The sequence below is a fragment of the Solanum verrucosum genome, unplaced genomic scaffold, assembly GCF_900185275.1.
Source record: "Solanum verrucosum unplaced genomic scaffold, falcon-dt-bn FXZP01000088.1, whole genome shotgun sequence".
In the NCBI taxonomy this organism is placed as follows: domain Eukaryota; kingdom Viridiplantae; phylum Streptophyta; class Magnoliopsida; order Solanales; family Solanaceae; genus Solanum; species Solanum verrucosum.
Window position 1 is genome coordinate 1,280,618 of NW_026020077.1, and position 25,310 is coordinate 1,305,927.

The 25,310-nt window shown below is 29.9% G+C and overlaps 2 protein-coding genes across 2 annotated transcripts; both read right to left on the minus strand.

The window, feature by feature from the left end:
* Positions 1 to 6,961: 6,961 nt before the first annotated feature.
* LOC125824101 (cytochrome P450 94B3-like) lies at positions 6,962 to 8,580 on the minus strand. Its single transcript, XM_049503456.1, has one exon. It carries the CDS (start codon positions 8,561 to 8,563, stop codon positions 7,127 to 7,129), a length of 1,437 nt encoding a protein of 478 aa, XP_049359413.1. The 5' UTR covers positions 8,564 to 8,580; the 3' UTR covers positions 6,962 to 7,126.
* Positions 8,581 to 15,323: 6,743 nt separating this feature from the next.
* LOC125824100 (cytochrome P450 94B3-like) lies at positions 15,324 to 16,825 on the minus strand. Its single transcript, XM_049503455.1, has one exon. It carries the CDS (start codon positions 16,809 to 16,811, stop codon positions 15,333 to 15,335), a length of 1,479 nt encoding a protein of 492 aa, XP_049359412.1. The 5' UTR covers positions 16,812 to 16,825; the 3' UTR covers positions 15,324 to 15,332.
* Positions 16,826 to 25,310: the final 8,485 nt, after the last annotated feature.

Genomic DNA, 25,310 nt, shown 5'->3' on the forward strand with positions numbered 1-25,310 from the left:
CTTTATTGGCATTTCAAAATTACTCATAACATCACCCACAATTAAGGTGTTTACAATCTTCTAGAGTAAAATGAGATAATTTTAGGACAAATTACTTAACTACACTCCTTTACTTACCTTAATATCCATTATCCCTACTTATTTCAAATTTTTCAAAAATCTCTTATTTTACCTATGTATCCCGTGCACAACGCTATGTATCCCGCTATGTGGAATGTATCAAACGCTATGTATCCCGTGCACAATGCTATGTATCCCGCATGTATCCCGTGCATAACACTATGTATCCCGCTATGTGGAATGTATCAAACCTAATGTATCCCGTGCACAACGCTATGTATCCCGCAAACATCATTTTTAAGGGATTTTGGTAAATAGAAAACTAGAAGGGATAGAATGTTATTTAGTACTTATAATATGTGGTTCCTATAATTTATACATAATTTTATCTCAAACTTGTAATATTGGGAAAAAGGACAAATATATTTCTGAACTATCGTAAATAGTATGCAGATATCCTCTATTATATTTTTGGGACATTGGTGCCCCTGCCGTCCAAAGACTTGAGCGTATATGCCCTTCACTCTAACGGAAAACTAAATAGGGACACATGGCGCAATCTTATCCATCGATCCGATATCGGATCAGTGGATAAGATTATGACACCTGTATTTCCGTTAGTATAAAGGGTATATATGCTCTAGTTTTTGGACGGCAGGGGCACCAATGTCCGTAAAGTATGACGGAGGGTATCTACATACCATTTACGATAGTTCTGAGGTATATTTATCCTTTTTCCCAAATGTAAAATAATACTTCCTCCATCCCAAAATGTAAGTCATCTTAGCCCCCAAAAAAATAATCTCAAGATAGTATAAAGGGTATACATGCTTTAGTTTTTGGACGGCAAGGGCATCGATGTCCCATAAGTATGACAGAGGGTATTTGTTTATCATTTACGATAGTTCGGGGGTATATTTGTTCTTTTTCCTTTTTAAAAATAAGTATTTAATGTTGAGGGTAAAACATGAGAAAAAATCAGTCTTTTCTTGATATGTCAAAAGTGACAAATAAAAATGAAAATCTATTTAAAGAATAAGTGACAAGTAAAAGGAACGGAGGGAGTAGTAATTTTATATACTTTTATACTTTATCTTCTAAATACTATTTAATTTCAAAAGACATTTATTACTCATTCGTCCAACAATAGTTGTCCACTATATTAAAAATAGTTATCCATTATACTAAAAATAGTGGTCCAACAATACTCGTCCAATTTAAAAAATAAGAGATAATTTATCTTTTGTGTCTATTTTACCCTTGCTATTAAATATTATTTATCATCTAACACATTTTTCAAACTATTAAATTTAATAAAGGCACAATAGTAATATTATCTTTATTTTATTTTTAAGTAGTGTGTCAAGTTAATAGTGAACAACTATTGTTGGACAAAGGGAGTATATAGGAGAATGAGATAATGATTCTTAGAAATTAGGTAGGTAATTGAGACGGATGGAGTACTAATTATTAGCAAATGGAAAGGTTTTTTAAAGTGTGGAAATAGATCTATTAAGCCCTATATAATGTGAATTAGAAGAAAATGATTATAAAATTTTTGTATGTCATTTTTAGATTTCTAAGTAAAATAAAATAACATAGATTTTCTATAATAAAAAAAAATTGTATATATAAAATGAATTGATTATTTATAAGTCGACTTGTAGTCACTTTTTTTCTTCCAGAAAAAAAAAAACGTGTATGAAAGCTACTACTTCTGGAAAAAGTGTGACTTAAATGTGATATCTTTTCTTCCCTTTTTAATTGACTAAGTAACACATCATTTTTTTTTTCCTTGTTTGTTATTGTTGACAAGTCATAAAAGAGTACTGAATTTTCTTAAATTTTATATTTTATTATACAATTTGTCTTTTAAATGTATTTATCTTCAATTTTACTTTTTAAATGTGTTGGTCCTTCGAGATGACTCAGCTAATTTGGAGGGTTCATGATAGATCCCCTCAATGCCTTCTGAGTCTACTCTATCACCTGGGGTTTGCCTAATGCGGTTTACATTTCATGTGTGATTTACAGGCTACTATACAATGAGGGGTTTACTCAATATGCACAAAGTGCTCACCCGAAGGCAGAGTTTGTGATTTCCCACATCAACGGCGGATTATTCTGGAATTCCAAAAAAAAATTATTATATTTTAATTCTTGTTCTTTAAATTAGATGACCTTATATTGTCCTTGGAAATTGAATTTATATCTAACAAGATATAAGTTCTTTAAGAAAATAAAAACATAATTTATAAAATATTATGAATAAAAATATAAATTTATATTAGTGAAAAAATTATTTATTCGAAGAGACAAAAATTTAAGAACTAGGCCGGCCAAAGTGCAACTGACCCTTTTTCCGTACAAGAGTATTGCTGTATTGGACTTCAAAATATATTATTGAGGTCATTATGGTCCACGAAATATATTTTTGTGGCCTAGTCAAATATCTTACTGTAATACTCATCATCATATCTAAATTAATCGATAACCGTGAATATTAAATATCAGATTATTATAATTAAGGGATTATAATTTATTTATTTATTTTTAAGAAAAACTATGATTTGAACTTTATCAATTCATATAAATCAACATCGATTTGACTTTAAGTGGAAAAAGTTTTAATTACAATAAATGTGTGGATGTCGACATGAAATGATATTATCAAGAATTTTTTGGTCATTATACAATTAAAGATTCGACATTTAATAAAAAGTACAGTAATAATAATATCCTAAAAGGTGATACCAATATTAATGGCAATAACTTCTACTTGTTGATGTTGTAACCACTTTTTCAATAGTAATTTATTTGTTTCATTTCAAAGTATCTATCGTAATATTTTTTATATAGTTATTTAAAAATATTAATAAAAAGAGATTTTTAACTATTTCACTCTTTATCAGTACTTGAATGATTATAACATTATTCATAATTGAGGTATGTATGGTTTTAAAGAAAAATACTAATAACTATTAATGGTAAACAAAGCAGATAACTTAAATTTAAATTTATACAATAAATATTCTTAAAAATCAGGACAAATAATTTGAGACTGAGGAAGTACTAATTATTAGCAAATGCTTTGAAATCTTATTAGCATATGAAAAAGATTGTTTAGAAAATGATTCTAAAATTATTATGTGTCATTTTCAAATTTCTCGTTCATAAAATAAGAATAAATTTTCTATAGATAACTATTAAATCAATTATTATTTCAGTCGACTTGTAATCACTTTTCTCTTCAAAAGAAAAGAAAACGTGTTTGAAAGCTACTACTAGTACTAATTGTGTAAAAGGAGCGACTTAAATGTCACATCTTTTCTTCCTTTTTTGTTTATAAAGTCACACAACATTTTTTTTCCTTTTTTTATTTTTGTTGACAATGTAATATTTATTTTATTATAATAATATGATTTATCTTTTAAATATATTTGATCTTTCAAGTGAGATGTTTTTTAATTTTCTTCTTAAAAATTGAATTTATACCTAACAGAATATAATGTCTTTACAAAAGTAAGATATAACTTATACAATATTATAATACAAAAATCTTACATCTCATAGAAAAAATTATTCTGGGGAGATTAAAATTATAGAAATTTTACACAAATCTTATAGTGTTAAGAGTTAATTATATTTTATTTTTGCTCTTTTCTAAATTACAAAAAATCCTTAAATTTGATGGAATTCGTATACATCCCAAAACGACTCGAACATCGCGTTCTGATTTCGGATACATCCGTCAATGGCTTGAAATATCGCACCTCGACTTCGAATATATCACTCAATAGACCCATATATTGCGTAAAGTAATGTATCTGAGAATAGAAGAGAGTAAAAAAAATTATAATTTTTTTAAATAATAAAAAAAATTAAAAAATATGAAAAAATAAATTGTATACTCATTTAGGTAATTTTTCCTTAAAAGTAAAAACCCTGGGACAAAAGTGCAACTGACCCTTTTTTCCGTACTAAGAGTATTGGACTTCAAAATATATTATTGTGGTCATTATTTTATTATCATATATACATGGCCAACAAATATATAATTATTAGTAAGATATCATGGCCAACAAATATATAATTATTAGTAAGATATTTGACTTGGCTAATTAACAAGTATTCATTATTCAAGATTGTACTAATGGTATGTAACTATGTATACCAAATTATTTCATCAAGCCTTTGACTTAATTATTTTATTTAAAAAGCTCTTTTAATAACCCTTTTCTGAATGCTCACAATTTAATACCTTAAAATGTTAGTCCATTAGTAGTTTTGTTGACTTTAATTAAGCTTATAAACCGTGCATTCAATTGGTCAAAGCAACTCACAACAATTAATTTTAAAGTATCATACTTAAGAAATTATTTTAACTAATAAAAGAATAATTAAAAGGGCAATTTAATTGAAGCATCAGAATCCACCATAATGTATAATACTTTTTTACCATCCCACAACGGGTGGACATTATAATTGCAACAATTATTTGAAATTGTAAGGTATCTACATCAAATAGTATTTTGGATACATAACGTATATAATTTAAACTCTTTGTAATTTGATGCTTTATATTAAATCTTCTTTAGAAAATTGAGCAGATTTTTTTCCTATTGAAATCGGATGGTGGAATACCTACAGAAAAAAGTTTAATATCATGTGTTTTAGTACTGTTGACAGGACATAAGTAAATTAAAGTGTATAATATACCTTAATTAAACTACTAAAGAGAGTTTACATGTTTCTCGTTATTTTTCGATCGAAAAAAACTGCGCCGAAATGGAGTTTTGTCATTATTCCATCCATCGTGATAACATGAATCATGTGTTTTTTTTTAAGTATTTTATTTTATTTTTAGTTTATTTGATATAATTTTTTAAAAAATTTACTCATATTGATTTGACACACAATAAGAAATAAAATGATAATTTTATCATCAAAAATTTGATAAATAACTATAGTTAAATTAATAGTAAGGGAAATCTAGAAATAATATGATAAATTATTTTTTTCATTTTTAAAATAAAACAAGTAAAAATTGGACATTTATTTATAGTAAATAATGGGCAAATAAACGTTAACAAAGAAAGTAATTATATTGTAGATTTCTATTCATTGTTTGATATTCGAAATCTACTGTAACATGTAGATGATCTTCTCTTGTGTCAACTGTCAAAGTAAAGTTTTAGTAGTTGTTTATTCAAATTGAGAACTGTTTAATGGTGTGTGTAATATACTCTCTATTTTATTTTAAAAAATGTCACATCACATTTCACATGGACAAAATATTTCATCTTGATAAAAATTAAATAAATTATTAGCACTCCCAAAAATTAAAGTATTACTATTTCCCAAAAAAAATTATAAAATATTTTTCTTACCCCTCTCCGTCTCTCACCGACCACCGTACTCCCCCATTCCAAACTTTTAGTTTTTTATTTTAAAAAAATAATCCTATTCTTACTTCATATCCCCCACTACCCCCAACATGCACACAAAAATAATTCTACGCTACTCCACATAACCCTCTGCTTTCAATTAATGTTCAATCAAATATCGCCAAAAAGATTTTGGACGGAGGAAATAATGGATTTGTGATTATAGGGATGGAAAAGTACTAATTAATTGGCACTTGGCATTACACTGATTTGATGAGTGATGTGAAAGAAGTGTTTTGAAAGTGGGGTAATGACTTTTCCTATAATTCATAAATAATACTACTAATATTACTAATTAATTATGATATCATAATAATGCTCCAATTAGTGAAGCAAATCGTACCACGTATTCAAATTGGGGACTGATTAAGTATCCATATTAATGAGTATTTACAATAATATAGTACTGAATTTGCAAGAAAAAGAGGTAAAGAAAATCAAAGAGTTAATTAATTACGAGTGCAGAAGGAATATCGTCACAAATATAATCACAATGATGAAGTTGAGACATAAATCTTAATAGCTCAGGTGATTTGCTATCTAAACTCCCACCCAAATATATTTAACAAATGATTGATTATTCATTAGGTTATTGACCAACTCAAAATGCTATTCAAGAAATAAAAATTCACCAAGAATAATATTTTTAACAAAAAATAGTACAATTATTTGATTAGAAACCACTTTGTTGAAGCACGGCTCAACGCCTTATCCAAAAAAGTTAGATATTTAATTTTTAGTAATAGCTGCGGATGCACACTAAAATATCAAATGAGATGTTTTCTCTCATTTTGTTACTCCATTTTCTAATCAAGATATTCAAATTAAATATGTAAAAAAGTACCATAATTCATAATTTAAGAATCTCGAAATTTAAAAAGATGTCACATGATTTTTTTAATAAGTAGGTAGAGTAGTAAAAGTCTTTGCTAGTTTGGCAACAGACTGTAGTGGAACAAGCTCTAAATTATATAGATCACATGTCTAATACACAGCTGGACCAGCTATATATAGAAAAACCTGTTTGGACAGGATAACTTACAAAGTGGACAAACTGTCTAGATTGACTTAAAAAAATAACTTTTAAGTTAAAAATAAAAATAAAAAAATTAAATGAATTTCAAGTTAAATATTAAAAATAAGAGGCAGACTTACTTTTGTTTTATCTTTTTAAAGTTATTTTAAGTTTATTTTAATTTTGTCAAACAGTTTCAAAAATCAAAATAACTTAGATCAACTTTTAAATCAATTCAAACAGGTTCTAACTCATGTGAAAGTCAAAACAGTATGTCCTATCCCAACACTTAAAAATGAACTTTTCTTCTTGCTTAACTGATCCAATATAATGAAAAAAGAAATTAAAAGAATTGTAGTAGAATATTCGAATTCAATTCTTGAATTTGTGAAGATTGTCCAAAAACATGTAAGAAAATAAAATTAGTTGATAACACAAATAAACTTCAATATAATATACTCCTTCATTAAGATAATTCATTTGCAAAAAATATAACAAGCAGCAAATGCTAATTGAGCACTGGAGTTTTGTCGTTTCACCCTTTAGCCAAGCTAGCCATTACGGTGATAGATTCTCACATTAAATCCACCAGCCATATGTGCAGTCAAAAGAGGAACAAAAACCGGTTTTCTACATTAACCACCGGTTTAATCTCGAACCACCTAAGAACCGAAGCCAGCACATACTTCATCTGCGTAAATGCCATTTCTTTCCCCAAACACACCCTTGGTCCTGCTTGAAACACTGGAAACTTATACGGACTAACAATTTTCAATGCTCCGTTTTCATCGATCCAACGGTCCGGTTTAAATTCGAGTCGGTCTTTTCCCCAAATCTCCTCCATTCGACCCATTCCATATTGGAAATAAGTAACTCTATTGCCTTTTTGAACCTTTGTTCCGTCTGGTAATATGTCGTCCTTAGCCGCGTGCTTAGAGTCCCAAACCACTGGCGGATAAAGCCTCATTGATTCATTCAAGCACGCGGCTAAATACTTCATCTCTTTTAATTCATCGAAATCAAGCGACTTATCACCATTGTTGATCGACGTTATTTCTTTGATCATTTCGTCTTTAACGTCACGGTGATTGGTAGTGAGCCAAAAAAGCCACGTCAGTGCGGAAGAAGTGGTGTCTCTTCCCGCCATTAGGAAACTTATAACCATATCTCTCACCACTTCATTTTCGTGTCCAGCAATTAACAATCTAGACAGAAGATCCGTGTTTTTCATGTGATCACCTCCATTTTCAGTAGCAATCTTCTGTTTCTTTTCCTGTATGATCTCGTCAATACAACAGTGAACGCGTTTCACGTTTTCCTTCAGCTTCTTCTCCGATCCTAAATTGAGCGCTCTTTTACTTTTCCATATCGCGTATACAGGCGCCATCCCACGCATTGCACACGCTTGAGAAGCGGTGTCGAATGAATCAACAAGAACTGGCACGTGCGAGAGATCATCCAAACAGTGCGGGTCAGTACCTAGGGACACCTTGCAAATTGTATCAAAGGCAAAACGCCTAAGCACGTCTTGCAAGTCCAACACTTTGCCAGATTTAGCTGCCTGAATTAACAACGGAACAAGCCTGGTTTCGACTACTTCTTCTAGAGTTTTGACGACAAACTCTCTCAACGAATTTGTGCTGAACTCATGGCTAGTTAATTTGCGCTGGGCGCTCCACTGCTCCCCGTCCACGTTGAATATCCCACGCCCTAGAAAATCGCCTAGAATATCCGTAAACGGCTTCCCTTTTGGATAATTTATAAAATTCGTTTTGAGCATGTACTCAACGTTATCCGGATTAGCTGTGATTATAGTCCGAGGAGCGCCGAATCGCTGAACTAGAATGGTTTGTGTTGGGGATTCAGATAAAAGTTGAGTGTACCAATCCAATAGTTGATGTCGATTTTTATAGAAGGAAATAAGGCATCCAAGGATTGGGTAAGAGGAAGGGCCATAGATTGGAGTGCATTTGATCAGATGAAGTTTTAGGGAATGGGTAAGAAACCCTAAAATGAAGAAAATAAAGAGAGAAAGAAACATGTTTGTAGCAAAGTGGGTTTTAGAGTGAATGAGGTTTGTAAGATTGAGGGATATAAGTGGTTCTATTTATATTTGTGGAAATTTGCCACACTTAATTATCACGTGATTTTTATGCGCAAATTGAAAATAACAGCGCCGAGAAAATGTCTCCAATCGACGTGTAACATTGTCTGCTACTATCACGATTTTCTTTATTTCTAGAGTGTAACGTATTATTTAATTGTCGACAGAATTTAATCTAGTCTATCTAAATAATGCTTTAGTAACTATATAATGTCAAACGAATATTTATTATGAATTATTTTTCGAGCAGTGTGTTGTAATAATTTCGCTAGCTAGAATTAAAAATGCAACATTAAGAAAATTTCGCAGTATCTTTAAAGACTACATAAACCAATCAATATGTATATACATTTCTATAAAATTAAAATTTGACTTATCTTTGTCATAATATATAATTTTTCGATGAAAGAGTTATCGCTTGTACACTATGCGTTCAGTCAATAAAGTAGGAGTAATATATATATTCGCCACTGGCTATTAAATCTTCTTCTTGATGTGACGAAGACTAATACCTTAGCAGCACTTGTAAAATTATCTTTCTTATCATTATAATAAACCATATATTAGGTAATAATTTCTTTGACCATACAACTTTATTATATTTCATGTATTAAAGTCAAATTTCAATAATTTTGACCACTCATTATTAATCAACTTTATGATGATGGTCATCGTATATGGTCAAATGCATATTGTTTAGTTATACTATGACTATTTATATACAAAAAATTAGGGAAATTTATGTTAAGACTGTTTGGATGGGCATAAAGTTTTTCTTTGGCTTATATATATTTATTTATATTTATGCTTGACTAACACACTTTCAGCTCAAATTACATCATCAAGACTTCAACCTAATTTATTTACCAAATTAAAACCCTTTTAACCCATTCTAGATGCTCACAATTTAAGACCATAAAAGTCCACTGCATTTGCTATTAATTAGTCAAAACACCTTACAACTATTAATTGTAATTTTAAAGTGATATAGTTGAGAAAGTATAACAAAAGAATAATTAAAACTACCATTGAATTGAAGAAACAGAAGCCACCATAATTATGAAACTTTTTTCCGATCCCACCATGAGTGGACCAAGACTAAATGCATAATTTGTTTCACGTTATAATTGGAGCAATTATTTTTCAACTAAAAGTTATATACAGATAGTGACGAAGAATTATTTTACTTTATTAGTCCCTCATTCCATTTTGTTTGAAATTATTTTCTTATTAATAATCCGTTTAAAAATAAACACATTTTTATTGCTGAAATAAAAAAAAATTGTGGGATTCTAAAAGATAAGTTTAATTTCAATTACAATTAGAGTTCTTGGAAGCTACTCTATTCCAAATCCTTCTTTCAAGGCATCTCGAAAATTTCATAAATTCATAAAATATTGACAAAGATCAGATCAAGATTTGGTTGAACTCTTCTTGACAGCCAAATACAAGGAGGTTCACGTCATCCATTTCGAGAAATACGTCAGTAATGACTCTCGAATCACAGAGAAATCTTAGGAGAAAAGAATCAAAAGATAAACATATTTCTACCCACGAATCCACATTGTTTTTTCAATAAAACTATATGTGTTTCTTCTAATTTAATTTGTGATTGCAATTTATTTTTTATTACTTTAAAATTTATTGCATACACCTACAATATTTCTAATGAGAAGCTTTATATCACATGGTTGTAAAAATAATTATATGATATATTTATGAACATAATTTATTTTTCTTTATCAAACTTCCTGTTATCAAACTAAATGATTCCAACTAAAATGAGATGAAGATAATGCGAAGTAACGGATTATAATAGATTTTTTCCCTAGTTATTAATTAAATATATAGAATTTAAACTCCAGGTCGATATTGGATGCCTTATATTAAGTCTTTTGAAAAATGATATTTCATTTATTCCAATTTATTTGATATATATATTTTTTTAATCGGTTAAAATAATAAACATTTTATTATTTAATACATATTTAATGACACTATCAATATTTTACTTATGTTAAATCCCACTTATTTGGTGAAAACCCTTTAAATTGTACTCTTCTATTTAAAAATCTATTTATTTAAATATATTTTAAAGTATTGCAAAATTTATTTTATATTTTAAAATTTTCATTTTCAATCAAATTACATCACATTAACTTATCACATAAAAAGTACAAATTGTAAAATGAGCAGGTTATTTTTCCTCTTGAAATTGGACGGTGGGAGTCCCAAGAAAATGAAAGCTTAATCCAAACAAAATTCTGGAAGTGATCTGTCGACTCAACTTTCTCTACATTTTCCCTTCAATCATGCGTTTCAAAATTGTAATATATAGTTTTAAATTATTTCATTCCATTTTGTTTGTAATTATTTTCTTATCAATCCGTTTAAAAAACACACACATTCTTACGCTAGACACTAAAATTTTGCGAGAGTCTAGAAGATAAATTTTACTTTAGTTAGAATTCTTGGAGATTGCTTTAACTCAAAAACTTAATTTATGTATATATAAATTGTAATATATATTTATTATCCCACCAATAAAATGGCTTCTCTGTTATTTGACGCCCTATATAGAGATAAGTGTCAAAAACACACCTAAACTATCCCATTTTTTTGAGTTTCCTACCTAAACTATTGAGAGTGTGAGTTTCATACCTAAATTATCACTTTTTAGTTTGAGAAACACACCTATGAGGTGTGTGTAATGCACTCTCTTTTATTTGAAAAAACCTTGACACATGACATTCCACATAGATAAAATATTCCACCTTGACAAATAATAAAAAAAAAATATTATTACTATTAATAAAAAAATTAAAGTATTACTATCCCCAAAATAAATAAATAAATAAATAAATAATAATAATAATAATAATAAATATATATATAAAAAAAAATTAAATTAAATTATTTATCTTACCCCATTCCACCACCTCCTCCCGTACCCTCCCCCCCACCCCACCCCCACAATCCCCGTCCTTTTTTTAAGAAAAAAACCACTCACTCATTCCCCCAAAAAAATTATATTATTTTATTTTTAAAAAAAATTCTACCCATCCTATTTAACCCTCCACTTCTAATTTATTTATTTATTTTACATTTTTTTCGTTTTGTGTTATATATGTACATATATTTCTAGGATTTTTTTTTTACTTGTGTACCGTATATAACATAAATAAAAAAATTATTTTAAAAAAGTCTTGCGGCGGCAAGTAAGAGATATTTTTGATATATATATATATATATAACACAAAACGAGAAAAGAAATTGGAAGTGGAGGATTATGTGACTAGTGAATAGAATTATTTTTTTAAAAATAAAATAATATCTAAATTAGAATTGGAAGGGTGGATGAATTGAAAAAAAAATATTTATAAAAGAAATTTAAACAAAAAACAACAAAACAAAAAATGGGTCGAGGGGGTGGGGTGGAGGGAGAGGAAGTGATGGAGTGGGGTAAGAAAAATATTTTACTTTTTTATTTTACAAAAAAAATATTATTTTTTTTGGATAATAATTTTAATCTTTAATTTTAACTAATACTAATAATTTATTTAATTTTTGTCAAAGTGAAATATTTTGTCCATGTGGAGTGTGATGTGACAATTTTTAAAATAAAAGAGAGAGTGTATTACACACACCATGGTGAGAGTGGTATAAAAGAGAGAGATGTGTTTCTCAAACTAACAAGTGATAGTTTAGGTATGAAACTCACACTCTCAATAGTTTAGGTATGAAACTCAAAAAAAAGATATAGTTTAAGTGTGTTTTTGAAACTTATCTCCCCTATATAACGCATACATACTTATTTTTTTAATCTGACTAAAGATAATACAATATATTTCCTAATTTAATAAATATTTATTGACAATATTGCAATATTTTACTAATATTGAGTCTCATTTATTTAACGAAATTTATAATTAATATATATATATATATAGATATATATACTCTTTTATTTAAAAATAATTTTAAAATATTAAAAAATCTTCTCATACTTTAAAATTTTCTTGGTCAATCATATTACATCACATAAATTCAGACAAATAAAATATCAAGTCGTAAATTAAGCAGGGTTTTTTTTCTTGGACGGTGGGAGTCCCGAGAAAAAAAGGTTAAACTACACTGAGCTTTCTGTTCATAATTTTCCATTAATCATGCGTTTCAGTACTGTCGTGACAGGACATCAAGTATATCCTTAAATTAACAAAAAAAAGCTCCATGTTTCATTTTCCGGACAGAACTGCGCCGAAATTTGTGCGGCGGAGCAGCAGCTGCTTATTCCATCGACATCTTGTCACAATAGAAGGAAATGTGTATCATGTGATTTTAATGTAACATTTACATGTATAGTAAGTGACTGTAGTTTTTTACTACTCTCTTCGTTTTAATTTACTTGATATTCCCTCCGTCCCTATTTACTTGTCCATATTTCCTTTTTTAGTTGTCCCTATTTAGTTGTCCATTTTGATAAATCAAGAAAGGACAACAAATTTTTTCCTATTATACCCTTATTTACACTTCTTGAAAATTGTAAAAGTGTATGTTGTTTCCCTCCAATTTATTTCACTTTAATTCAAATAAGTGGTTGTAATTTTGAAGTGAAAAGTTGTCATAAGGGTAAAATTGTAACTTCACTGTGCTAATCATTGTTGCTTTAATCTGTGTGCCATTTCTAAAGTGGACAACTAAAAAGGGACGGAGGGAGTACGATTTAACTTAACATAATGTTTAAGAAAAAAAAATCGTTAGAAACTTATGGATTACAATAATTTTTATATATTTGTGTGATTATAAATTATTTTATTATGGATTAAAAAAAAATTTGAAATTGAATAATTTCTAATTATATTAAGGTAATATTCTTTTTTTGAGATAGACTATAAAAGAAAGAGTACCACGTAAAATAGACGGAGGGAGTTGTTTGTTTTTTTATTAGAGGGGATTGAGAATAGATTAGTTGGAACTACACTGACGAAAAAAGTGTGGGGTAAGGATTTTTCATGTAAATCATAAGTGAAACTCTAATCACGTGCCTAATTATTCTTTAATTATTCATAATTAATTAGTTGGAACTGCAGTGATGTGAAAGTATTGAAAAGAGTAATGTGATTAATTATTCATTATAAATATACCAATAATTTTTAATATTTGTAATATACTGAATTGACAAGAAAGGAATGTGCTACTTATTACAATTGGCAGATAAATTTAACAAATGATTATTCACGAGGTTATTGAAATAATTATCAGTAAATAAATTTAATTAACAAATGTCTTAACTTATAAATCACAATTAGTTAATATATATTCTAATTTTAATTTTTCAGTTACCATGGTTATAATCTTCTCATCCATTATTACTTCATTTCTCCCATTTTATTATTTCTTTTTTCAAATTTAGATACTTCATAGTATAAGTTTTCATTTCAATGATATTATTGGATCGGATCGGATAACAAGCAAACAAATGTATGGGAAAATTATAGTGTGATAATTAATAGAGCTAATAATGCCGACATATAAACCCAAAAAACAAAAATAAAAGTTTATATGGTTATGGACATGTTGGCTGTCCTTGAGAACTGGACCATATAGTATGGTTATGGACATATTGACTGTCTTAATTTGAATACAAATAATAATGGAACATGCTCTAAATTATATCACGTGTCTAATTCTCATCACTACTTACACTCTGTTTGGATCATTATTACCCATTATTTCATAATGTATTGTATTGTATTGTACTCTATTGTACTGATCTACTGTATGGTAGATACAATGTTTGCCTAGACTATATTGTTTGTTACTGTTTAATAACATTTTTATTGTTTGGTTTGACTGTATCGTACCGCATTGTAATTTATAAATTTACTAAAATATCCTTAATTATTATAGGGTAGGAGGTTTGACTAGAATTAAATAATATAAGGTAAAGGGTAAAATAGTATTACGAAATATTATGTAAAGATATAATTGAAAAAAGAAATTAAGTAATAATGGGAACACACCAAATCGGTTGTTTTATAAAATGGGGGTTTTCATTGTTACGTAACAACAAATTTTAACAAGACAATACAATACGTTTTAAATAACAATCAAAAACAAACATTGTAGGTATAGTAACAATACAATACAATATAATACAGTGGGTAACAATGATCCAAACAGAGTGTTAGTCTACTACTACAACTACACACATCTGGACCATCTATATATTATATTTAGAAACACTGTTATAACATTGACAAAAAAAGTAATAAATAATTGTTTAAAATTAAATACTTATTTCATAATGGATGTCCAAGAACACAAATTAAAAATAAATAAAGTTCAATAGAAACAGCTAACTCAAAAGTGAACAAATTGAATGCGTAGGTTATATTATATATTATATATATATATGTAAGTCAAATAGTCCTACCTACCCTAACATTAAAAATGAACTTTTCTTCTTTTGCTCCACTAATTCAATTTGCCTATGGATTTATCAATATAAATATATAAATAATATAATATTTTTACCTCTTGAAATTAGTTTATCATTCCTAATTTGCTTCATTAAGATTTTAAAACAACACAAGTAAATTTCAATCAATATATTCATAGAATATACATCTTCATTAATAATATTTTTCATTTGCAAAAAAATATAACAAGCAGCAAGTTTTTTTCATTTAACCTTTTAGCCAAGCTAGCCATCACGGTGATGGATTCTTACATTAAATCCTCCAACCATGTGTGCGGTTAAAAGAGGCACAAAAACCGGTTTTTCTACCTTTACCGGTTTAATCTCAAACCGCCTAAGAACCGAAGCCAACACATACTTCATCTGCGTAAATGCCATTTCTTTCCCCAAACACACCCTTGGACCTGCTTGAAACACTGGATACTTATACGGACTAACAATTTTCAACTCTCCATTTTCATCCATCCAACGTTCCGGTTTGAATTCGAGTCGGTCTTTTCCCCAAATCTCCTCCATCCGACCCATTCCATACTGGAAATAAGTAACTCTATTACCCTTTTGAACCCTTGTTCCGTCTGGTAATATGTCGTCTTTAGCCGCGTGCTTAGAATCCCAAGCCACTGGCGGATAAAGCCTCATTGATTCATTCAAGCACGCGGCTAAATACTTCATCTCTTTTAATTCATCAAATTCAAGCGCCTTATGATCACCATTGTTGATCGACGTTATTTCTTTGATCATTTTGTCTTTGATGTCATGGTGATTGGTAGTGAGCCAAAAAAGCCACGTCAATGCGGAAGAAGTGGTGTCTCTTCCTGCTATTAGAAAACTTATGACCATATCTCTCACCACTTCATTTTCGTGTCCTGCAAGTAATAATCTAGACAGAAGATCCATGTGATTAGCAGTAACGATCTTCTGTTTCTTTTCCTCTATGATCTTATCGATACAACAGTGAACGCGTTTCACGTTTTCCTTCAGCTTCTTCTCCGATCCTAAATTGAGCGCTCTTTTGCTTTTCCAAATCGCGTAAACAGGCGCCATCCCACGCATTGCACACGCTAGAGAAGAGTTATCGAACGACTCAACAAGAAGTGGCACGTGAGAGAGATCATCCAAGCAATGTGGATCCGTACCTAGGGACACCTTGCAAATTGTATCAAAGGCGAATCGCCTAAGCACGTCTTGCAAGTCCAACACTTTACCAGATTTAGCTGCCTGAATTAACAACGGAATGAGCCTGTTTTCGACTACTTCTTCCAGAGTTTTTACAACAAACTCCCTCAATGAATTTGTGCTGAATTCATGGCTAGCCAATTTACGCTGGGCGCTCCACAGCTCCCCGTCCACGTTGAATATCCCACGCCCTAGAAAATCGCCTAGAATATCCGTAAACGGCTTCCCCTTTGGATAATTTATGAAATTCGTTTTGAGCATGTACTCAACGTTATTCGGATTTGCTGTAATTATGGTTCGAGGAGCACCGAATCGCTGAACTAGAATGGTTTGTGTTGGGGATTCAGATAAAAGCTGTGTGTACCAATCTAATAGTCGGTGTCGATTTTTATAGAAGGAAATAAGGCAACCGAGGATTGGGTAAGAGGAAGGGCCATAGATTGGAGTAAATTTTCTGAATTTGAGATGAAGTTTTAGGGAATGGGTAAGGAACCCTAAAATGAAGAAAATTAAAGGAGAGAGAAACATGTTTCTTATATTAGGCTTTAGAGGAAGAAGAGAGGCCGGTGTGATTTATTAAGGGATAAATGGCTGTATTTATATGTGTAGAATGAAAATGACAAGAGGGAGGAACTCTGCCACACTTCACTCTTCATTACTACTAAAACAATATATCATCACGTTATTCTTGTGCGGAAAACTAAAAAGTAGGCTATCCCCGAGAAAATTTCTTCCTGTCGACATGTAACATTTTCACTTCCTTAGTAACTAAGTTAATTGGGTATTTGAATTTCGCTTTTGTTAGTATGAGTTCAATTATCCACGTTGTATTACTCTCTCATTTCCCCTTCCCCTTAAAAAAAACATTGCACTCTATTATGAGTTTTATCCGTACATATCTAGACTATATTTTCAAATTCATCTACATCAAACCTTAATTAGTTCGATAATTCAACCATGATAGTAGCAAAATTTTATTAGGACTAGTCAGCACACAAAGAAGGTATTAGAAACTGAATGAAAAATTACCAAAAAAAAAAGCATCAAGATCAAAACGAATTCAATGTTTGAAATTAATAGATATTGTAAACTTAATTACAACAAATTTTTACTATTATATTCGCACTTAATCATATTTTGAAGTTTCTGGTGTCAGCTTACGTCACATTTAGTAAGTACACATCTCAAATTTTTGAGTAAATTTTTTTAATTCAAAATCTCATGAATTATGATATCAGTCAGAATTTCATAGTAGACAAGTAATTACTACTTGTACTTAACACAATAATTTCCCATTGCGAGAAGACATAGAAGCACCTTTATATATAATAATAATAATAGTATAAAATATAATTTATCTAGAAATTTAAAATTTTATCCTCATATAATTTTAAATGTATAACATATTAATAAAATAAAATACCAATTTGTAAACCATTTTGAATTAGTCTTCCACAAAAATTTAGGTGACACCAATAAAAACAAGTATGTGTCCACCGCTGGCAATGACATCTCCCTTTTAAGTTTCTTTTTTATGATATATATAAAATACAACAAACAATTTCAATACCTTTGACCATCCAATTTTATGATGATAATTCATTCATGTGTTGAAGTCAACTTTCAATAATTTTGACCATTCAATTAACTTAGTGATGTTCCCTCTATTGCATTCAGATTAGAAAAAATCTTTAAGGGTTGTTTTTGCAAGTTTGCAGAGTTTGGATTTAAACGATCCGCTATTTTATTTTATTATATTTTTAAAAACCTTCAGGAAAATTCATAATCTTTGTTACAGTTTATATCATTCGGGTTGGAATTTTGTTGTAGTCTGCTATAGTTAATAAACGTACTATATATAGATAATTTATTTAGTTATATCATGTTATTTATTATTAGTATTTAAGTTATCAATCAATCTTTATAATAGACATTGATAAATTCAACATGTTAAAAAGATAGAATACACTTTTATGAGAAATGGAACTATTAACTATATGTTAAAGTCACACTTTGGGTTAAAAATGTTAGGATAATTGGTTGAACCATATTAACCATACGTTACTATTAGAAGTTTTAATATGTCTGACTTGAGAATTATGAAAAAATAAACCAAAAAGGAAAAAACACAATATAAATACTAGAAGGGACACAAGACAATTATGAAACGGTTCTAATATTTTATTTTAGGGAAGCCAATAAAGTGGCATATAAAATAATTAAATTGGCATTAATTACTAAATATAGCACCTTCAACTACTCTCTATAACAATTATCAAGACGTTATTTCAACTGAATAAATGACAATTGACTACAATAATTAAGAAGAAATATAATTAATATTAGAGTATTATTTTGTTGTTAGTTAGTTTCTTTTGCTTAGTAGTATGAAAATTGTAGAATTATTATAGGTTACTTCCTTTTATTGATCTCTTAAATAATGTTGAATAAATATTGTATAGCCTATAGGGGTCTAGTCTAACACACTAAAACGCACATTGCCTAAAAGGTGCGTGATGGCTTAAACTTTATTAAAAATAATTAAGAAAAAATAAACAAATGGTTTCAACTCCCAACCTCACCTATTATATATAGAGGAGTACCAAGTAATTATTGTATCATATGACTTTTAAATTTAATTGGCTGTACACATAGATATATATTTAAGTACTTCTAAATACATATTGTATTGTTATAGATGGTTTAGGGAGACAAATATGAGAACATTGCATCAAAAATATATAGCGACAATTACTATTGACAATTACATTTTAACACTTTTTGTAAATGCCACTAAAGTTTATAGCGATATTAAATCTAATGACAATTGATTAATACTAATAAAGACTTTATCACTTTTTCTTTATTAATATGCATATTTATTTTCATTTGTTAATATGCATATTTATTTTCATAAAAAATATTCTTATTGTAGGTATAAACGCACGCCCCACATAATTAATACGTCATTGATTATAGCAAAGATCGCTTACAATTATTTCAAAAAATAATTTGATTGTTTATATATATATATATATACACCAAGTCTTTTTCTTAAAAGTAATGGAAAATGGAAGTTGAAATTCCACTCTAAATTAACATCAAGTCACTTTTTAATTAGACTTGTGGCTGTGTGAAAGATGCATCATTTTCGAACTATATAATATATGAACTCGTTTTAAAAATTATATCACAAACTTTTAATAACAACCAGTCCCATGCCAATATGATAGCAACCAAGTATATAGTAGCAAATAATTAATTAGTCGGAGATGTGACGAGCGCCGTAATTTGAGCAGTATTATTTCCTCTTCTAATTGGATAATGCACGTTTCTCTTGATTAATCTTTATTATCTCAAAAAATTATAAAAATATAATTAACAATATATAAAACTTAAACTCTTATAAATAAAAAACTAAATGAGTTTTCAGTGGATTTGCTAATAGATCAGTTGGACATGTGCTTGGAGTTGGCAATATTGATCAAGTTGAATTGCTTCCCTTCCAATTGAGTAATACTTTTGACAAAAGATTGTGTGATATTATCAGTTTGAAGCCAATTAGGTTAAGGTTATGGTTAATGGCTCAAAACATGATTAATACGGGTTATGATAGAATGGTTGAAATTACTTCACTCTTAATCAGATATATTAAATTTAAATTAATTCCATAATAAACGGAGGCATAAATTCAAATTTAATTAAATTCTAATACGAATACTACTAACGCGGCTCAACGCATGGCCAAAAGTTAGAGGTTCAATTTGCGGTGGATTAGTATATTATGGTGAGAGTTACTGATGATGTAAACCATGATAAGGAAATATATTTTTCTAATGATACTTTTATCAGTAGTTATTTAAAACGACCATTTAATCGTGATTCATGACTTCAGTTTTTAAAATATAATTAGTTTCGACACTTTTGAATTTTCTCTTATAGATTTTTTTATATAAAAAAAAAATCATCTCAAAGATATATAAAATATATGAAAAAATAAAAAGATATACAATTTGCATGTTTTATGCTATTGGTCAAGTCCTTTAATATCCAGTTTTAACTTTTATAGTACTCTCCGTTTTATATTATATAATACTTGACACGTAGGTTAAGAAAGAAATAGTTTTGAAATATTTGGTCTAAAATAAGTGAAAGATGATTGGGCCATCATAGAAACATAGATAGGGTCGACGACGGAACGAAGAACGAAACTTTACGACAGCTTTTTCGTAGACGTTCACTTGCATCACATACACAAGTGCTCTCTGAACCGTGCAATTAGGTCACCCATAACACGGCTCTCCCACTTGAGTTATCTTAGCCCCAGGCCATGCTATTCAATAATATTGGAAAAATGGCAGCGTAAGGTAACAACTAGTATGGAAAGCTGGTCGCCTTTGGAAGCCTTCGCCGGTAACCAAAGCGTATCGTTCCCGCAACCACTTTGGTACTTTGTTTATAGCCTTTTTGTAACTATAAATCATTTCATTAAGAATAAAATACGTTTTTTTTTAGAATTAATTAAAAAGGAAAGTGAGGTATATAAATTAGGATAGAGGAACTAATATCTTTGAATTATTTTTTATATATATAAATATGATTAAAATTTTAAATATGAATACTGCTTACTAAAAAAATAATAGGACGATATAATTGTGTGAGAGGTTGATGCAGACGTAAACCTAAAAAGGAAAAAAATGGTCCTTCAATGAAAAATAATAATAAATAAATATGGTTATGTATGGACATTTTAAATCCTTTTCTTAATTTGGCTACAGACAGGAGGACGTGCTCTAAATTATATCACGTGCCTAATTCTTATTACTACTACACTGCTAGCTGGACCACATAGGGTGGTTCGGTTTAGAAAAAAAAACTATCGTAAAATTTTATTAAATTAATATTCGATAAATTAATAATCTCTTTAGAACAATATTTTTCTCATATTTCGATTTGAGCTAATGGAAAAAAATCACTCATTTCGATAAGATAATAACATAATCTATATTTTGAGAAGACCCCTATATAAATATATAGTCTCATTAATATTATTAATTAATAATTTTTAAAATTACAAATATATTTAAGACAATTTACTGAAATATGATTTTATTGTTTTTGTTTTTTGTAAAAATTTCAACCTAATTAAAGCTCATCTCTAACTTTTCTTATTGCATCTGCAAGTCCTGATATTATTTTTTCGACCTGCACCATTAAAATGAAAAAAGTTCAAATGTGATAAGTGATTCCTTACGCGTAAATGATTCCAATGGTATTGTATTATCTTCAGCTTCATCATCAACATTGTTTTTTCCGTTGATATCTACAGTTTCTTCTAAACTCTCCATCTTTGAACATGAATCTGATCAAAACACTCTTTTAATTAATAAAATTTTATGATCTCACATATATTAATTTAGCTAAATTTTATTGTATTATAATATGCATAATTTTTATGATACACGTCTCTTTCTTTTTTTCTCCCAACTAGACCATCTTATTAAGAAACCACTATTTGCCTAAGGAAAAAGCATAAATTCACCCTTGAATTTGTCTCTAAAAGTCAGTTGCACACTTAAACTATCATGACGACCTATTACAGATTTACTATTTAAAAATATTTTTTTTATTGGAGGACTTCAAAAAAAGAAGAGTTTAATTATTGGAGGACTTCAAAAAAAAATTTAATAATCGGAGGAGTTCAAAAAATAAATTAATGGATAGTTTAGATAATTTTATATATTATTATTGATTATGACAAAAGATTAGGCTTAGGAACTTTACAATTTATTTATTTTTAATAATCGGACCAAAGAAATAGTATACTTTTAAAAAACAATCAATTTCTATCATTTATGAAATTATTTCAAAATTATAAATTAAATTTATTAACAATACAAATAATTGGATTAAACAAAAACTATTTTTTTTCAAAAAATAATAATCAGACCAATTTATTTTATTTTTTTAAAAGAGGCACAAGGCGCTGAAACCAATGCGCCTTATAAGGCGCATGATGACTGAACCTTACAAGGCTAAAAGGCGGCCGCGCCTTACCAGTTGCATGGGGTTTCGCGCCTTGCGGCGGCTGCCCTAATTTAAACAACGTCAAAGAAAGTTTCCCTTTTGGTTTGATAATTAATTTTGTTGCCCTTTTGAAATTTTCGAAAAAATTTCTTACCCTTTTGGCTCCGGACTCGTAAAAAAACTAACGTTATGCAGTTCGGACCTAATTTCTATTTATTTGTTCATTTTAATAAAAATAAAAGTAAATTTATTTAACTTTTGTAACGATCTGCACCGTCGTATTTAGGAAAGGAAAAACGTCGAGAGAACTGGGCCCATCATCCCTCTAGAGCGGGACATATATTGCTAGGACGGCGGCGCTCCAGCGGGACAGGAGCGCCAGAGCAGGATGGTCGGGGTAGAACGTAAATGACGTGAAACCTTATTTCTTTTTTTCCCAAAACACCAAAAAGAGGTGAGGATCACCCCAGAAACCCTCAAAAGGCTGCTCTAGGCTTGGGAAAGAAAGAGGAAGAGATTTTTAGCGCAAGGATGACGATAGCTTGCGAATTCTCGGTCAAATCAACCGTCTCGAGGTCCGAAAACCAGGATTGGAGCTAAAATCCCTCTGCAACTACTTGGCGCCCAGGTAAGTTAGGTTTATTAATTGAGTAGTTTTAAATTCGTGTTCACTGCGTAGTATATTGTTAATTGGCGGTAGAATTCATGCGTAGGCCTTCGTGCATCGAAAAAGGAATGGTTGTATCGATATTCCTAATGGATACGTAAGATGTGTACCGTAGTGGGAATCCCCATTTTGTGAACTAGGGGTAGGTGATGGTTTGATTTCCTGTTTGTGTGATATATGTCAGTAGTTGCTTCGTTGTATACATGCATGTATGAGAACAAGGAATGTAAACCAAATCTAATGCAAATGAGTATATATGAATTATTACATCCCATGAACCCATTACTTGATTGTATGACTATGAATATTGTTAATTATAGATGTGATTGTGATAGTGGTTGTGCTGACTGGATCGACTATCACGTTCTAACACATATATTGAATCGAGTGTCACGTTTCGACACATACATTAGATCAGGTGTCACATTCCAACACATATATTGGATCGAATGTCACGTTCTGACACATATATATTGGATCGAGTGTCACGTTCTGACACACTAACAGTTTGGGTTTGGGTTTGGGTTCCATGAGAGAACCATTGGTGACTACTATGTTCGTATCTACCTGTCATGGATGATGTTGGGAATTAATATGGTGCTCCTGAATGATAATTGAATTATGCATGTGGTATATGTGTGTTTTCTATGTCGTGTTTACTTGTTATATATCTCGTTACTGAAGAAACGATGAATGGTCAGGCCCAATTGTGATGTGGTATGGTAAGTGGGGACTGAGGTTCAAAATGTTACTATGTATTACTTTAGAGAGGTTGTTTGTGTTTTTAAAAATTGAGAAGTGGAGAGGTGTTTGTGTCGTAAATGTTAGGTAGTTAGGTCTTACTTGGGAAGGTGAGTCGTATTGAAACGGTTAGCGAGCCTTGATAGTATGTACTATGGGATCAAGGGTTAAGGGTGATGTGGAAGAATTAAGGGTATGTCGTGAGTGGTTGGGCCAGGTTGATAGTGGTTACATCCGGAAACTCATGTAAAATGGTAGAATGGTTAAGTTATGATCAAGATCGGAGCAAATAAGGGGTTAGAGTCAAATGTACTAGTTTATTTAAAGCATTCAGAAATGGTAAGGGCAGGAGGATATAAAGGTGGAGGAATGAACGGTCTTATTGCATGTTTCCTACTAGCCGATTTCTTATATTATGCAGTGGGTATCGGGTTGACCGATAATGTCTACCAATACGTGTGGTTTGTATTGATACTACTCTTGATATGTCTTTTTGGCATAGTCTGGTTGCAGGGTCAGTGATGTTTCATAAGTGAAGATGAAGACAATATCCAACAGCTTCTATTTTTCTTTCCATGTGGTGGGAGCTGGGTCATTTGTTATCATGTTTATACCTTGTAATCGTAGAAACTCTTGTACCTGTTTAGACTAGATCCCTGGAGGAGTAAATTACTTTACAAGTTATCTTTGAATCGTTTGAAAACTCTTTATGTTGTAAAAACTGCATGAATATCCTTTTGTCTTCAGTTTCTTAATCTTTCGCATGTCTTTAACGGTTTGGGAATTGAGGGTCCTCCTACTTAGGTGGTTAGAGTAGGTGCCTGCACCGCCCGGTGAGTTGGATCGTGACAACTTTGTTCTCAAGTACTTATTTAACAACCCATTTTGATCCTTTCACTTTATTTATTCATAAAAAGATTTTGCACATCTTTTAAGAAATAATGAAATATTCCTTTTGTTTTAATTATTTTGTTTGATTCGAAGTACAATAATCAAACTAACTAATATTTGGTGTGCATTCGAACTATCATAAAAAATTTAAAATACGAGAATCAAATTAACTAATATAATTCACCATTTTCCCATCCGTCCTATCTTAGACAATCTTTGCATCCGTTAATTTTGGAAGTCCTAATGTCACAGACTTAGAGTTCTAACTAATGTTTCGTGCGGCCATGACAACTTACTCACGAATCTTTCACGATCTTGTAAGCTCAAGTAATCCGTTTGAAGCTAGATTGCTAAGACAATGTAAAGAAAGACTTAGAGAATTTTGGAAGAAAACTTTTGTATTGCTTGAAAAATGCTTTACAACTTGGTTGATGATTTACAAATGAGAGTCCCTTTATTTATACTACTTCCTAAGGGGCTAAAGTGTAAATAAAAATTACTATACAAGTCCCTACATATTTACACTATAGTCCTTATTCTAGAATTCTCTACAACTCTAGAATATTTCAAGGACTTTCCATGTGATTCCCTAACCTTCCTTGGGAAATATCCATATATACTTCTCTAGAATATTCCACTAAGGACTATTCTTCTTCCAATGTAAGCCTACCAAGGAAATATCTAGGGAGTTCTAGAGTCTT